At 35.7% G+C, this 16,542-nt stretch overlaps 1 protein-coding gene across 6 annotated transcripts in view; it reads right to left on the bottom strand.

Annotated features, from left to right (window-relative positions):
• Positions 1 to 889: 889 nt before the first annotated feature.
• ZC3H13 (zinc finger CCCH-type containing 13) overlaps positions 890 to 16,542 on the bottom strand; it is a 95,998-nt gene continuing 80,345 nt past the window's right edge. For 4 of the 6 annotated variants that reach the window (XM_058548187.1, XM_058548190.1, XM_058548191.1 and 1 more), the window contains 4 exons: positions 13,256 to 13,408; positions 11,502 to 11,702; positions 7,229 to 7,392; positions 890 to 1,755 (listed from right to left, as the gene is read on the bottom strand). In XM_058548187.1, coding sequence (XP_058404170.1) covers positions 1,585 to 1,755; positions 7,229 to 7,392; positions 11,502 to 11,702; positions 13,256 to 13,408 — 689 coding nt within the window. In that variant the 3' untranslated portion in view covers positions 890 to 1,584. The remainder of the gene's footprint in view (positions 1,756 to 7,228; positions 7,393 to 11,501; positions 11,703 to 13,255; positions 13,409 to 16,542) is intronic. The other 2 variants (XM_058548189.1, XM_058548192.1) reach the window with 1 other exon arrangement.

Below are 16,542 nucleotides of genomic sequence, written 5' to 3'. Positions count from 1 at the left end.
TCATCAGGAATTAAAAGTTCTAGGACTTTAAATCTTTATGCTACAGAGAATATTATCCACTATAAACAGGAAGTAGTTTTCTAAAGAGTATTAATTCTCCAGGATCATTAATTTTATTTTTTCTTTTTTCTTTATTCAAAATATTTACCAATTGGAAAAGGAAAAGAACATCAGGAAAATCTGATTACACTTTTTTTTTTTTCTTTTGCTGCTTGCAAATTTCTTATACATGCTTTCAAAGTCATCTGAAAATAAGACCATTTCCTTTGCTGGGTAAGTATTTTGTACAAATTTAAGTGCACAATGAATGCTTCTTGAAATGAACAGAAACTTTACACCAATAAAGTTATGTTACCTTTACAGAAGAGGATACAAAACTACTGAGACAGGTAACAAAGGATCACAGTTTTAACAAAAACCTGTGAGAGACAATGATCAAATTACAATTTTGATTGTTTTCCTTTATTATTATTATTCTTACTGTCTGCCCACAAATTCTGCAGCTTGGAGTCCATTTCAAATTCTCTAAGAGTCCACTTTATGAGTTAAATATGTATGTACAGAATAAAGTAGATATACGGTAATTTTTAAAAAGTAATTTGTTTTACATATTATAGGCTGGAGGCAGTTTAATGTAATCAAAGGTTAGAGCTCTGAAAAATATGATGGTAGGATTTTAAAGCTCAGATTACATAGGTTTGTTAACTCGTGGTTTGTTTCAAGTATTACTGAGCTATATGTGAAGTACGTCCTCAACTCTTTATCACATTATTTACAGCTGTCCAAAAATAAGGACTTCAGCAGTATAATATCTGAAGTATGAAACATGGAATGTTGATGACAAATGTTTCAGAACATCAGGAATAAGATTAATGAAGAGCAAAGTAAATCTAGAACAAGGAAAGGGAAGGTACATTTATTAAAAATAAAAATAGTAGATAGTCTCTGATAACAAACAAAACCATTCAGAATCCAAATATATCCACTATACATTGTAACAATGCACATATATTTAAAAAAACAAAGACCCATTAGGTAATTTTTTTAGAACCTTAGAAAAGACTCAAGTGTTCTGGCTCCCTCCTACTGGAGGTCTGCCTACAAACACACCGTGCAGAACAAGCATCCGCTTTCAAGTGTTTTGTGCAGTGCGATGTTGCACAGTGTGCATTCATTCTGTGAACATACTGTTTCTGAATAAAATCACAGTTTCTGTAGGGATAATCCAGAACATAAGTCAGTGGCTCCGTTTCATAAAAAATATTTGTAGGCTGCAAGAGCAGTGACAACCACTTTCCAAAATCTTCAGTTTTAACAAAAGGTACAGAATGAACTACTAAATCTAGATGCTTTCACATTATTTTGCATGAGTATCAAGTACTGTGCAAAAATTTATGTAAAATCTTAAGTTAGTCAAAACTGGTATCTTTAAACTTTAAATCAGAGTTCTTCTTCACTCTTTAGCATGGCTGATAAATCTTTTCTGCCTCTGTCACTAATAACGCTTGTCAAAACAAAGAACTTTGAAAAAGAACATGTACTGTTGAAGGAAGAGAGTACCAAAAATGTCACCGAACTTCAGTCTTAAGACACACACAGTTCCTGCTGGATACTGGACTGTGGGAGTTTATGATCTTCAGTCTTGTCAAGTCCTGGGGCATGGCAAGTAGTCTTCCGCTTAAACAATCGAAGACTCAATCGTAATAATTCATTGTCTACCACTGGAGCATTGGTGTAAGCTTGCTTTATAGTGCCCTATTTGGAGAAAACAAAAGCAAATTTTAAAAAAATGCACATTATTAGTTGACAGTAGGAAAGATAGGCAGGTTAACCTCTAACAAAAACATTACAGTTATAAGAAAATTAATTTAGGATGGACATTAAATTAGCTGTATTGGATATTTAAAAGAAAAACTAGGAAATATTTTCAGACTTGAGGCAGCTTAGAAAAGAAAGCAAACTTTGGAGGGCACCTAGTCTAACCTCTTGCTTAAAGTAGGAATCTGCTCAACAATCCCTGACAGGTAATCAACTGGTTTTTACTTCATCATTTCTAATGACAAAACAAAACAAACAAAAAACACACTGCACATTCTATTGGTGAATGGTACCATTTCTTACACGTGTTGGCATAAAATCTCTTCTGTGGAGCTACACACTAATTCAATCCTACTTTTACATGTCAACCTTTCAATTCTCTGAAGAGAAGCACTAAACAATTCATACTCCTTACCAGTTTGTTAATGTCCCATAAAATATGGGCTCTAGAATTGAACAGATTCTCTAGAAGACAGCTGATCAGTGCAGTATACTGAGAAACTATCTCCTGTCTACTAAAATGTACATCTCTATCATTGTAGCTTACAGCTACATTAGCACTTTTGTAATATTTACAATAGCACTTTTTCTATATTTTGTTTTTGGAAAATTTTGTCCAATGTCCTCCAACCATGTACATAATAAAATAAGGTAAGATTTGAATATCTCCAGCATTCGGCCATTTCTTTTCTTTCTAGGATCCTTAAAGGAACAGTGGTTCCCTGATCACATCTGCATTTAAAAAATACATACTTTAGGGGCCGGCCCAGTGGTGCAAGCAGTTAGGTGCACGCGCTCCACTGCGGCGGCCCGGGGTTGGCCAGATCGGATCCCAGGTGTGCACCAACGCACTGCTTGGCAAGCCATGCTGTGGCAGCGTCCCATATAAAGTGGAGGAAGATGGGCATGGATGTTAGCCCAGGGCCAGTCTTCCTCAGCAAACAAAGAGGAGGATTGGCAGATGTCAGCACAGGGCTGATCTCCTCACACACAAAAAAATACATACTTTATAAGTTGTGATACAGTAAAATTGACTTTTTACATATAGTTCTGTGTGAGATTTTACTCAAGTACAGATTCATGTAACCACCACCACAATCAGAATAGAGAAGTTTCATCACTCAAAATACTCCCTTTGCTGTCCCTTTGTATTATCCACACCCTCTTCTTAACTCGAACCCCTGGCAACCAATGATATATTCTGTTATAGTTCTGCCTTTTCCAGAACATCATATAAATGGAATCATACAGCATATAAGCCTTTGAGACTAATTTCTTTCACTCAGCGTAATGCTTTTGAGATTCATCCACGTTGTCGACAGCACCAATAGTTTGGTTATTTTTTTATTACTAATTAGTAATCCATTGTATGGATGTGCCATGGTTGAAGAATATTGGGGTTGTCTCCAGTTTTGGAGATTATGAATAGAGCTGCTACAAACTTTGTGGACAGGTTTTTATATGAACATACGTTTTCATTTTTCTAAGGTAAATACCTAGCAATGGGATTGCTGGGTCATTAATAATAAGTATACAAATAACTTTATAAGAAATAACCAAACTGTTTTTCCATAGTAATTTTACCATTTTGCATTCTCACCAGCAATATACAGGAGTTTCAACTGCCCTATATCCTTATCAACGCTTGGTATTGTTAGGGATTTTTTTGTTGTTTGTTTTTTAGTTATTGTAATAGGTTGTTAATGGTATCTCATTGCAGTTTTAATTTGCACTCCCTAAAAGCTAATGTTAAACATCCTTTCACGTGCTTACTAGCCATCAGTATATCCTCTTTGGTGAAGTGTCTGTTCAAGTCTTTTGCCCATTTAAAAAAATTGGGTTGCCTGTTTTCTTATTGTTAATTTTTGAGAGTTCTTTACATATTCTGGATACAAGTCCTTTTTTGAGAATGTGATTTGCAAATACTTCCTCCCAGTATGCTTGTCTTTTTATTCTCGATCTTGTTCATAGAACAAAAGTTTTAAAGTTTGATGAAGATCAATGATCTCAAAATAAAAAACAACTATTTTTAAACCTCTCTTCCCCTAACTGACTGGTCATATTTGTATGTGCTTATTTCTGAACTCTGTTCCATTGCTCTAAGTGTCTTCACCAATACCACACTATCTTGAGTACTGTGGCTTTACAGTAAGTCTTGAAATCAGGTAAAGTGAGTCCTCCAACTTTATCTGTCTTTTTAAAAAATTATTTTGGCTATTTTAGTTGCTTTGACTTCCCATGTTAGAATGAGCTTGTCTATATCTACAAAAATTCAGGCTGGGATTTTGACGAGAATTGTCTTAAATCTGTAGATCAGTTTGGGGAGAATCATAATCTTAACTATACTGAGTCTTCCAATGCAAGAATACGATATGTCTCTCCATTTTATTTAGGTCTTCTTGATTTTTTTCATCAGTGTTTTGCAGTTTTCAGCACATAGGTCCTGCACATGTTTTGTTAAATTTATACCCAAGTACTTTATTTTTGGGGAGAGCCACTGTAAACAGTATTATTTTTACATTTTGGTTCCCAGGTACTTCTTCTATATACTGCTAGTATATAGAAATACAATTGCTTTTTGTATGCGGACTTTGTATCCTGTGGCCTTGTTAAACTAACATGTTTTAAGAGTATTTTTGGGGAATTCCTTGAAACTTTTTACGTGGGCAATCATGTTATGTGTGAACAGACAGCGTTATTTCTTCCCTTCCAATCTGTATGCCTTTTCTTTCTTTTTCTTGCCTTATTGAACTGGCTAGGTCTTCCAGGACAATGTTGAATAGGGGTAGTGAGAGTGGACATCCTTGCCTTGTTCCTGATCTTTGGGGGAAATCTTTCAAACTTTTACCATTAAGTGTGATGTTAGTAGGTTTTTTGTAGATGTCCTTTATAAAGTAAAGACTCTAATTCCAGCTTGCTGAGAATTTTTATTGTAAAGAAATGCTGAATTTTGTCAAATGCTTTTTTTCCATCAATTGATATGATCATGCATTTTTTCATTCTTTAGTCTGTTAATAGGTGGATTACATTGAATAATTTTAGAATATTAAACCAGCCTTTCATCCTAAGGATAAATCATATTTGGTCATGGTATAGTAGTCTTTTTATATGTTGCCGGATTTGATTTCCCATTATTTTCAAGGATTTTTAAGTCCATATTCATGAGAGATATTGATCTGCATGCAGTTTTCTTTTCTTGGGATGTCTTTGTCTGGTTCTGATATCAGCATACTGCTGGCCTCATAAAATGAGTTGGGAAGTATTCCTGCCTTTTCAATTTTCTAGAAGAAACTGTAGAATTGGTATTATGTCTTCCTTAAATGTTTGGTAGATTTTGCCAGTGAAACTGACTGAGATTTCTTTTTCAGAAGGTTTTCAACTACAAATTCAACTAAAAAAACAAAACAGATATGGGACTATTCAGGTTATCTATTCTTTTTGAGTAAGTTTTGGTAGTTCATGGCTTTGATAGGAATGGACCCATTTCTTCTAAATTGTCAAATTTATGTGCATAGAGTTGTTTATAGTATTTTTTTATGATCCTTTTAATAGCTGTGAGATCTGTAGTGATATCCTTCTTTCATTCCTGATATCGGTAATTTGTGCTTTCTTCTTTTACTTCTTAGCATTTTTCATGAGGCTCTCTAGCATGTGAAATTAATTTTTCTTTAGTTGTATCCTTTCTTTTCAGCTTTTGTGATGATATTTTTTACACTGAGCAATCAGAAAGTGTGCAATGCTTTCTTTAGATGGATCATTTAACACATTTATAATGTGCCATTATAACTTTTTATAATGTGTCATGCTATGTTAATATGCATCTTAATATGCATGCTAATGGTCTATGCCTTGTGTTGAAGAATTATAAGGTTCTGAACAACGGTTCTCAATGAGAAATTTGCAGGGGTGTTTTTGGTTGTCAATTTTTGAGGGGCATTATGGTATATTGGAGGAGGAACTAGAGAACGTTTCAAAATATTTTTTATAAAAAGAGGGCAGGATTCTGATGAGATTGCAAACTCTACAGTCTTTCTCAACTGAGGTTCCTTACCTGAACCAAAGAGAAAATGATTTGAGTGACTATTTTTCAATTCAAAACCAAGGATGGTAGTAACTAGTACCATTCTAGATGCATAGAAGAAAAGCTGCTTCATTGCATACATGCTTAGGGCACTAGGGCTTATTCTCTCAGAGAAATTTCCAGTTGAGAAAGGCTGCAAGGAGAGATGGGCACCTAAGCAACAGAATAAAAAGAACTAAGTACATATTGAAATGGGAGTGCAAAGGAAAGAATGATGGTAGCCACTGTGTCAAAAAGTAATTTTGAGCCAGGCCTCTAAGCAGGAAAGACTTTAAAAGTCTCCTTTTCCTTATATCTGTTTCCATTCTAATCTTTATAGATGAGTTCCTCTCTCTCTTTTTCATAAATTTAATTTCCTCCCCAAATTGAAGTACCTTTTTCTTAAGAAATGTTGTCCTAAATGTCCCTAAGTAAAAGCTACTAAAGATTTCTCTAACTTTTTAGGACCAATTCTCTTTTGTCATACTATGCATGCCCATCACACCCCCAAATAAAAATCCTAGTTTCTTAATTTTAAAAAGCCTAAGATGGGGGCTGGCCCAGTGGCGCAAGTGGTTAAGTGCATGTGTTTCGCTGTGGCGGCCCAGGGTTCGCCAGTTCGGATCTCGGGCGCGCACCAACACACCGCTTGTTAAGCCATGCTGTGGTGGTGTCCCATATAAAGTAGAGGAAGATGGGCATGGATGTTAGCGCAGGGCAGTCTTCCTCAGCAAAAAAAAGAGGAAGATTGGCAGACGTTAGCTCAGGGCCAATATTCCTAACAACAACAACAAAAAAAGCCTAAGATGTTTTCAATTTCTCATGATCAGATCTCTCCCAAATCTAAACTAATTTCTACTTCTCTTTTCAATTCCCTTTATTCTTCTCAAGTAAATGCTTACATATAATCACTTGTATTTATTTCTGTTTCTTTCAACTTGTTACGTTCTCATAAACCCTATTCTTATAAATATCCTCATCACTCTGTGTTTGGGAAAATTTTTTCCTTGATCTTCAATTTAAATAAATTTCTAGTATGTTTTATTATCTAAAACTTTTCACAAATAAAAAATATTTCATGGAAATAGAGTATTTTAAACTTTCTTTATGCGTAAGTGGAATCACAAATTGTTATTCAACACAAATGTTCATCAACACTATTAAAGTGAAATGTAAAGTATTATAAGTTCTAACAGAATTCTTCTTTTTATATGTGTACAAGATTAGGAAACTAAACTCATAAAAACAGATAATGAGACCTTAATTTCACCTTAAAGCAATCAAATGAAAAATATGTCATTCATACTCTTCAACAAACACTTTGCATTTTTTCCAAGGAAACAACGGTACCTTTTCATTTTTAACAAGCTGCTTTCGAATTGCAGAATCCCGTCTGAAGCATAACGCTTTACAACACGGTCCAAGATTACTAAGAAGACTTGCTCTTTCTTCTTTTCGTAGTAATGCAGCCATGTTGAGAGCCCCCAATTCATGTTCAAAAAGACTGTCTGCATCTTTCAATGAAAATAAACATATATTAAGTTTTCCTAAAATAGGAAGTGTTACCAACTGTTCAAATGAATATTTTACAAAGTCTACACTTTATCAAAGTTACCAACTTTGGTGAAAATTATTTTATATTAAAGGCAATAAATTCTCTGTGAAGGAACTTTCAACATGTAGTTTTGTTGCTAGTCTCAAACAAAAATAAATATTCTGATAGCCACTTTAAGTTTAAGATACAAGAAAAGTAGACTTGGGAGAATTTAGACATTGATTACTGTGACTGGGAAGAAAAATTCAAGTTAAGAATTAGTGAAGTTGAATTTAGTATATTGCTTACCATCAACTAAAAGTTCTAGATTTCAAGGCTTTATTATAGCAAGATTCAAATGTAGTAATGTGACCTCTAAAAAAATCAGGAGAGTGATTAGCTGTTAGATAGCCTGTGAATTTTATCCTAGATTTGGTTACTATAAAAACCTGGGACAATGTATTAAGTTAAAATCACTTAGTTTTAAGTCATAACATGCAACAATAGGAGAAAACACAAACTTTATAAAAATTAAAGAATTAAGGAAAGATTTAATAAAAATAGTTTGGGTTAAAAACAGACAAAAAGGAAGTCAAAATGACTGTATAGGGCCAGTTAGTAATCCAAATAAATAACAGGGGGAGTAGTAACTTCAAAGCTGGCATTCTAAGGTGGCCAAGAGTACCTAAGGTACCACACATCCTGCTGTAATGACAACATGATCAAACAGGTTACTGTCAAAGCCCACAAAGGAAAGCAGTAAATCACCCAGAGGTAAAACAAAACAGACACATTTGATTGAGAATGAATGGAAGCGCATTACATATGTCATTTTCTAAACTGCAAAGCATCAACAGTGTGATTAGATAATCAAAAAGAAACTAGTCCCATGTAACATAGCTAGTCAATAAGTTATATACCTAGAAAATAGAAGCGTAATGAGAAAAGTGTAAATAAATATCAAGTAAAGAAAAACTCAAAACTAGTTTGCAAACTCTGGTGTCTATCAGAATTGTCTGAAGGGCTTTTTTTTTTTTTTTTTTTTTGTGAGGAGATCAGCCCTGAGCTAACATCCGCCAATCCTCCTCTTTTTTTTGCTGAGGAAGACGGCCCTGGGCTAACATCGGTGCCCATCTTCCTCCACTTTATATGGGACGCCGCCACAGCATGGCTCACCAAGCAGTGCGTCGGTGCGCGCCCGGGATCCGAACCAGCGAACCCCGGGCCGCCGCAGCGGAGCGCGCGCACTTAACCGCTTGCGCCACCGGGCCGGCCCCTGTCTGAAGGGCTTTTTAAAATACAGTGCCGGGGCTCTACCACCAGAGCTACAGAATCTCCACAGCTGGACTAGGATACCTGAGGGGAAAAAAAGCAGTTCCTCAGGTGATTCAGACACACCAGTGTTTGAGCCAACCAATGACATAGTCATCTATGCATACTAGTAAAAAAAAAGACCACAAAACATTAACTACCATTCCACCATAGATACAAATATAGAAGAAATTTGCACTGAACCCATGCCCTTCCTTGAAAACTGCTCATTAGGACAAATTTCTTTTTATTGGAATCCTTGTTATTTTTGGCTTTCACAACAGTAGAATACAAAACACACTCGTGCAAACATCCCTAGAAAGTATATGGCTAAGCTTCCAGTCTCTTCATGGTTTTGAACTGACCAGCACCAAATTACTCACCAGACAGACTAAACCCTTACTTAAGTACAAGTCAAACAAAGGAACCAAAATAACTGGAAAGTTTAGCTCAAAAGAACTTAATCATATTGCAATCAGAAAACCTAGACAAAAGCAATTTAAATTTCAGTATACATGTAAATTTTCTGTTTTAAGCCTTGGAATTTTTTTTAAATTACATATGGGGTAGGGATATACTTTCTTCAGTATTGGGTGCTGAAACAGACCAAATGGGATAGAAAACATCAGTATCAATTATTTCACAATATTTATTGAATACCTACTATGTGTCAGGTGCTGTTCTAGGTAGTGGCATAATTAGTAAGAATAGAACATTAGACACTGGATACAGTAGTAAACAAAACAAAGTCCCATTCCTTAGGAAACTTATAGTCAGCATCGTATATCAGCTCTCTAACAAAGCTATCATAGCTATCCTAGCAGCAAAAACTAGGAGGTCTGATTGGTAAGCAACAATCAAAGCCCCCTTTACAGTGTATATTTTCATTGTTTAGATTACGTTATTATTAAGTCAGTATTTCATAGTTGGCAAAATCAAACTAGATTTTACCTTGAAATGCCATTAGCAAAAGTTACATGAGCAAATAGCTTTAGAGGTGGATAAGACCTTAAGGGTTTCACTCCATCATTTTATGCCCTCAGGAGTTACTTGCTTAAGGTCAGAGTCAACCAAACAAGGCAGAAGGAGTGGGGCAAGAACCCAAGAGTGTGGTCATTTGTCAGGTGAATACACATTCACAATTATAATTTATATGTTTCATACACATACATTCTATGTTGATTTGGATATATTAAAATCGAGTTTTGCTGCTTATGCTAACAGTTGAAAGAGGGGACATGGATTCAGGAAACATAATTTTTTTCAATTTTATATTAGTAAAAAGCTTAATTCTTTTAACTAAACTTTTTTATACTCTCATGAACATGATATAAAATTAAATAATGTTGCTTTCACCTTTTTCCTCTTTTCCTTTTTTACCACTCACTCATCGCCCTCCCCATTAATAAAGTATTAATAAGCTGCTCAAACAAAGTAAGGTAGGTACCAGATAAGAGGAACAGCCCCCCCCCCCCGCAAAAAAAAAAAAATCCATAAACTAAATAAAGTGTTCTGGAATAACCAAAAGTTGTCACAATAAGGTCCAAAATCAATGTGATAAAATATCAAATTAAATAGCAGCAAATAATATTTATTGTGTCACTACACATCAGGAACTGTTGTAGGTATTTAACTTATAATAACTCATTTGCTCCTCCTAACGATCTTATGAAATTTGTGGTATGATTATTCCCAGCCTACAGATGGTGACACTAACACACAGAGAGATTATAAATAGCTAGTAAGTGGTGTGCCTACTGGATTCTAGACCATCTGACCTAGAGATCAAGCTCTAACCAATTTCTAAAGCTCTACCTAGACATCTGCATTTGAGTAGAACCCCCATTTCCTGGAGGAAAGTGTTGCCAAGACATCCAATTTGCTTAGCTATGAAAAGTATCTAGTCCACTTTCCCAAGCACTGCTTCATTTAGACCTGGGTAAACCACCGAGCGAGCACTCTGACATTTGAACTTATCTGTTAAAAAGTTAATTTTGATACAGAAAGATCATTGTGCTATTTTTTTTTTTTAATATTTTTATTTATTTATTTATTTCATTTTTTTTTTTTTGTGAGGAGATCAGCCCTGTGCTAACATCCGCCAATCCTCCTCTTTTTTTTTTTTTTTTTGCTGAGGAAGACGGCCCTGGGCTAACATCTGTGCCCATCTTCCTCCACTTTATATGGGACGCCGCCACAGCATGGCTTGCCAAGCAGTGCGTCGGTGCGCGCCCGGGATCCGAACCAGCGAACCCCGGGCCGCCGCAGCGGAGCGCCCGCACTTAACCGCTTGCGCCACCGGGCCGGCCCCGATCATTGTGCTATTTTTGCAACTTTTCTATGGGCTTAAATTTTTCTCAAAATAAATTTAAAAAAGGAATTTTGACCATGAGGGTTAAATAATGAATATAAGCGATTTCTCAAAAAAATAGTTTCTAGGGGCCGGCCTGTGGCATAGTGGTTAAGTTCACATGCTCTGCTTTAGTGGCCCAGGGTTCGCAGGTTCAGATCCCAGACATGGACCTACATACAGGTCCATGCTGTGGCAGCATCTCATATACAAGATGGAGGAAGTCTGCACACATGTTAGCTCAGCGACAATTTTCCTCAAGCAAAAAGAGGAAAGTTGGCAACAGATGTTAGCTCAGGGCCAATCTCCCTCACCAAAAAGAAAAAACAGTTCTTATATTTTAAGTGCTACATGAGAACAGAACAGAATCCTTTTCAAAAGCATCTTAATAGTTATAGCAGACGTTATACGAAGTGGAATGGAATTACCTTTGGGTTTTTCTAAAAGTCTCTGACATGTTTCTTTGACTTTGGTAAAGAGTTCAGAACCTGCTAACTTTTTAGAAATCCCAACTCTCAGCATAACAGCTCCAGGTGTGAATTTTAAGAGTGCAGCCCCAGGCTCTCGTGGTTCTTTTGGATGCTTTGGCATAAGACCAGACCAATCCACATCTATCACATCTAATGGATCTGCAAAAAGTTGAAGAGGAGGAAATTTTTTACACTAAGAAATAGCTTTCTTATTATCTACAGAGAAATACAAATTGCAAAACACAGAAAGTATTAAATAACAAGCACTTTAAACCAAAAATGTGATATTCTTAAAATGAAGGCTTTTCTATAAACATCAATATTTAGAATCTAAGGACCTTTACAAATAAAAAAACTTCTCACCAAAAGAAAACAGGCAAGCAAACAAACACCCACTCATTTAAATTGCCTGAGAGACCCCCAACGAAAGAACTCCATTATTTCACTAAGATTAGGTCTGACATTTTGAAACCTGGTACTAGAATCCTTTTAGGGTTAAATCTAGGAGTATATTTAGTTTGCATGCACACACACAAACACGTTTTATTTTTTAAAAACAAATCATTCTTCCAAAATTACTTTAAGAATCAGACAGTGACTATTATTGAGAACAAATAATCTATCCATTGACAAGGAACAGTTGAGAAAATTAACAAAATAATGTTCTATTTAGAAATACCTAATAGCAGATTATAATAAAGACAACAATCATACATACCTTCTACATTAGAAAAAATTGTGAAATATAAGAGCAAATTAAGTCAAAATAAAAATTTCATATTTTATATACACAACAAGGCAAAGACTCTCACTATGATAAAAAAAAATCGTAACAATCAGACTATTTCGGATGGTTCAACAGGAACATCAAAGGGTGCTGCTTCATGATGTCACTAGAGTAAATTCTGGCAATGCATGAAGTACTATAAGTGAAAATTATTACTGAATTTAGAAAACTGACAGGTATATAAATAGTGTTTAAATATAATTTCAACTATTATAAATTTTTTGAATGGTTTTTTCTAAAGTTGGTTTGTCCCCACCATTGTGAAGCTCTGTACCGTATACCTACCATCTAGAACACATTGCTAGGCAATTAGTATTTGGTTAGATTCCAGGTCATATAATATGAATCTTAAACCCTGGAATGGAAATCTTACAATTCTGCTATTTAAAAATTTTTTTTTTTTTATGAGGAAGATCAGCCCTGAGCTAACATCCATGGCAATCCTACTCTTTTTTTTTTTGCTGAGGAAGAGCAGCTCTGAGCTAACATCTATTGCCAGTCCTCCTCCTTTTTCTCCTCAAAGCCCCAGTAGATAGTTGTATGTCATAGTTGCACATCCTTCTAGTTGCTGTATGTAGGACGTGGCCTCAGCATGGCCAGAGAAGCGGTGCGTCGGTGTGCGCCCGGGATCTGAACCCGGGCCGCCAGTAGTGGAGCGTGCACACTTAACCGCTGAGCCACGGGGCCGGCCCCTCTGCTATTTCAAATGAGGCCCTTTCCAATTCACTGGTGATGTCAACTTAAAAATGAGCAGAGCATACAGACTATAATTTTCATTTTATTGGCCTTTCGACCTTAAATAAAACACAAAGGGGAAAATTCTAACTACCTTTTATCAATTCTTAAAGTATGAAAGGGAACAAAGAATACCTTAATACTATAAATCAGATAATTTTTATGTTTAACCACCTCTGCAAATGATTACCTGGTATCTTCTCCTCATCCTGTTGATCCTCCCTCTTCTCAGCATCACCTGCCAGAATTTCATCTAGTTCATCATCACTGATCGGCTCATATCCTTCTCCAGCACCAGATCCTAACGAATGTGCATCGTCTAACTTGGATTCGTCATCTCCTGCTAAAGAGAAAAATTAATTTCATGTCAAAGAGAGCATTAAGGGGAAGGCAGGTCTATGTGAAACCAAAGATGTAGAGACTGTGCACACTAAGAAAATCTGAAAAGCATTTTTTTAATTAGAAAACTACATTTCTTAATTATTCAAAACACTTGATAATTCCAAAAGAAAACTTAAAATTTAATTAGTTAAATTTAGTTTGAATGGCAAGAATACAATATGAAGCGCAAGATCAAAATAGGTTATAGGATTACCATTAAAATATGAGAAATAAAAGCTACCACTAACATATTAACATTATGTGTTAATTTTTTTATAATGAAACTTTAAGTAAATCCAGACAAATCTACTAATTTCAAAAGGATACAGTAATCTCTACCTAAATAAACTCATTAATTTAAAAAAACTTGCAAACTTAGTAATAAAACTTATTTCAAACTTAAATCTTAGTTCATAATATTTAGCTCATGATATGAAGAACATTATGGCAGTAAGGAAAAAAAAGAAGTGCCATCAACTTTCCCACTACCTCCCAATGTATCTTCCCTATCCCAACGCAATTTTTAAAAGAATGCTATAATATAATTTTAAAATATCTTTGTCGGTACCACTAACATTTACTGTATTTCTTTATTTTACCAACTTTTCTCAACCACCTAGAATAAGCTTTGTCTCCTGGTGAGTTAGCTATGAACTTAAATTATTCTAAAACTATAGAGTACGGTTAACATTTCTAATCACTAGTTGCCCACACACTTTACTGAATTTACAACACTAGTTTTCAAAATGCAATAGTATGCTTTATGGGTATAAATTTGCTGCAAATAAAATACAATAGACTATGAGATGTTTCTAATAATTTTTTTTTTTTAATGAGGAAGACTAGCCCTGAGCTAATATCTGACACCAACCCTCCTCTTTTTGCTGAGGAAGATAAGCCCTGGGCTAACATCTGTGCCCATCTTCCTCTACTTTATATGAGATGCCGCCACAACACGGCTTGACAAGCGGTGTGTTGGTGTGCACCCGGGATCTGAACCTGCGAACCCCGAGCCACTGAAGCGGAGCGTGTGCACTTAACCACTGCACCACCGGGCTGGCCCTCTAATAATTTTATACTCTATTAAATTCTATAATAATCTCCCCATATCCCACCAATTCACTTCTAAGGTAACCAATTTTAATAACTTTGTTGTATAAATATACATCTAAACATAAATGCAGATAATAGTATTTTTAATTTTTCAAGTTTATCCAACTCATTTTCCTACTTTAGGGAAATAAAATTTTTCATCTCACAGCAGGTAACTCACCTGTAAATTTCTATGCTATGTTATCTGTGATCACAAGCAGTGAATGCTATATTTTAGGGATGAGGGGCACTGACTGCAATCACAAGGGACCTATTATAATGATTACTTCAATTATACCCCAAGGCTGTACTTCCATTAGTATTATGTCTCATGATTTGAGGCTATATATACTCAAAATTGAGCTAAAAATGTAATGTGAAGAACACTGAAGTAGAAACATTTTTGTCAAGTAGAAAAAATATATAACAGATGGCATATCAGAATATATCTAATCAGATAACCAAAAGATGTAAGGATGTTTATAGTTTTAAAAGAATGTGAATTTTATTCTGGGCCCAATACTATAATATGGCAAATAAAAAGAATAATAAAATACTACTGCTTACATGCAAGTATCCCAGAAGTTTCTTAGAGGCTTAAAATGGAGGCAGAAGTCTCAACAGGTGCCCACTCAGATTGGGAGAGAAGGCCTAAAGCCAAGGAATCAATGCTAAGTTAGGGAATTTCCAAGGAAGAATTATTCCAGATACCATCAGCGGAAAAACACATTAGAGATGAACTCTGGTCCCCCAAACTGAAAGCAACTCGTGGTTGTGATGGTTAGGTAGAGATGCATCCAAAAAGAACTGGAGAGGCATCTGAAAGAAGTGTCACTCACTCACAAATCTACCACCCTTAGGAGAGATATGAATGGAGTGAATTTGGGAGAAGTTTAGGCTTAAGATCAGTCCTTGTTAACCAACAGTGTTCCCACGGGAGAGAGATCCTATAAATGCAATACAGAGTTCAGACAGACTTCAGGGAGAAATAACTCTCAGAGACCCCATCCAAGGAAGAAATCTTGTAAAGGTAACGGATGTGGGAAGTCCTTCCACTTCCAGACAGAACTTAGGTGCCATCAGAGATGTCACACTGGAGAAAAGCCCTTTGAATGCAGACAATATAGGAGAGCCTTTGCTCATATTTCATTCCTTATGAAATGGAGACATAATATCAGAACAATGGTGTAAGCACTGGTAGTAGAACTGGACAGTCCCAAGGAAGCAAAATTTCCAGGAGAATTCTCAGGGGAACCATTATTATTGTTAACCTAGGCTATAACTCACCAAAGAATAAGATGTGGGGCATGTACGTACAGGCAGAACATATTTTCACTCATTTGCCATTTATTGTGTCCTTGCTATAGTCTTGATAATAAAGAAATGAAAAACTATGGTCCCTAAAAAAGGAGTATAGCATAGTGGGGAGAAAATAATCGAAAAATAATTATAATACAGTGTAGCGATGCTAGAAGAGATGTATAAACAAGGTGCTATGGAAACTTAAAAGATAAGTACCTTTAGCAGAGAAGGCTTCACAGAGGAAACAATACATAGAGTGGGACTTGAAGTTGGAGTACGTAAGAGAATATAAAAGGGAAAAGATATATCAGGCAATGTGAAGAGGGTACAAAGAAGAGTAGAGAATGTAGCCCACTCAGAGAATGCAGAGGCATGAGTCAGTTTGTATAGTAGTGTGGGGGTGAAGGATGGAGAGTGGAGGCAGCAGACAGTGATGTTCCACAGAGCTCAGGCTGGCTCTAAGTGGGCCAGAGGGCTGATGTGGACTTCTAGGGGTTCCTCATTATAGGAGAGGGGAGTGCCAGTAGGATTCTACAGTCAATCTGTCATTTAATGCAGTTTCAGGTAGTGTTATTGTTTCATATAGTTGTTCTCAACTGCCCTAGAAAACAGGAACCACTAATATTATTTTTGAATCCATCTCTGAACCAAGAAGTCACTTAAATTTTTATGATTTTATTTTTTTTTAACATCTAAGAAAAC

The sequence above is a fragment of the Diceros bicornis genome, chromosome 9, assembly GCF_020826845.1.
Source record: "Diceros bicornis minor isolate mBicDic1 chromosome 9, mDicBic1.mat.cur, whole genome shotgun sequence".
In the NCBI taxonomy this organism is placed as follows: domain Eukaryota; kingdom Metazoa; phylum Chordata; class Mammalia; order Perissodactyla; family Rhinocerotidae; genus Diceros; species Diceros bicornis.
The sequence above is the reverse complement of the archived record's forward strand: the minus strand, read 5'-3'. Positions and strand labels throughout refer to the sequence as shown.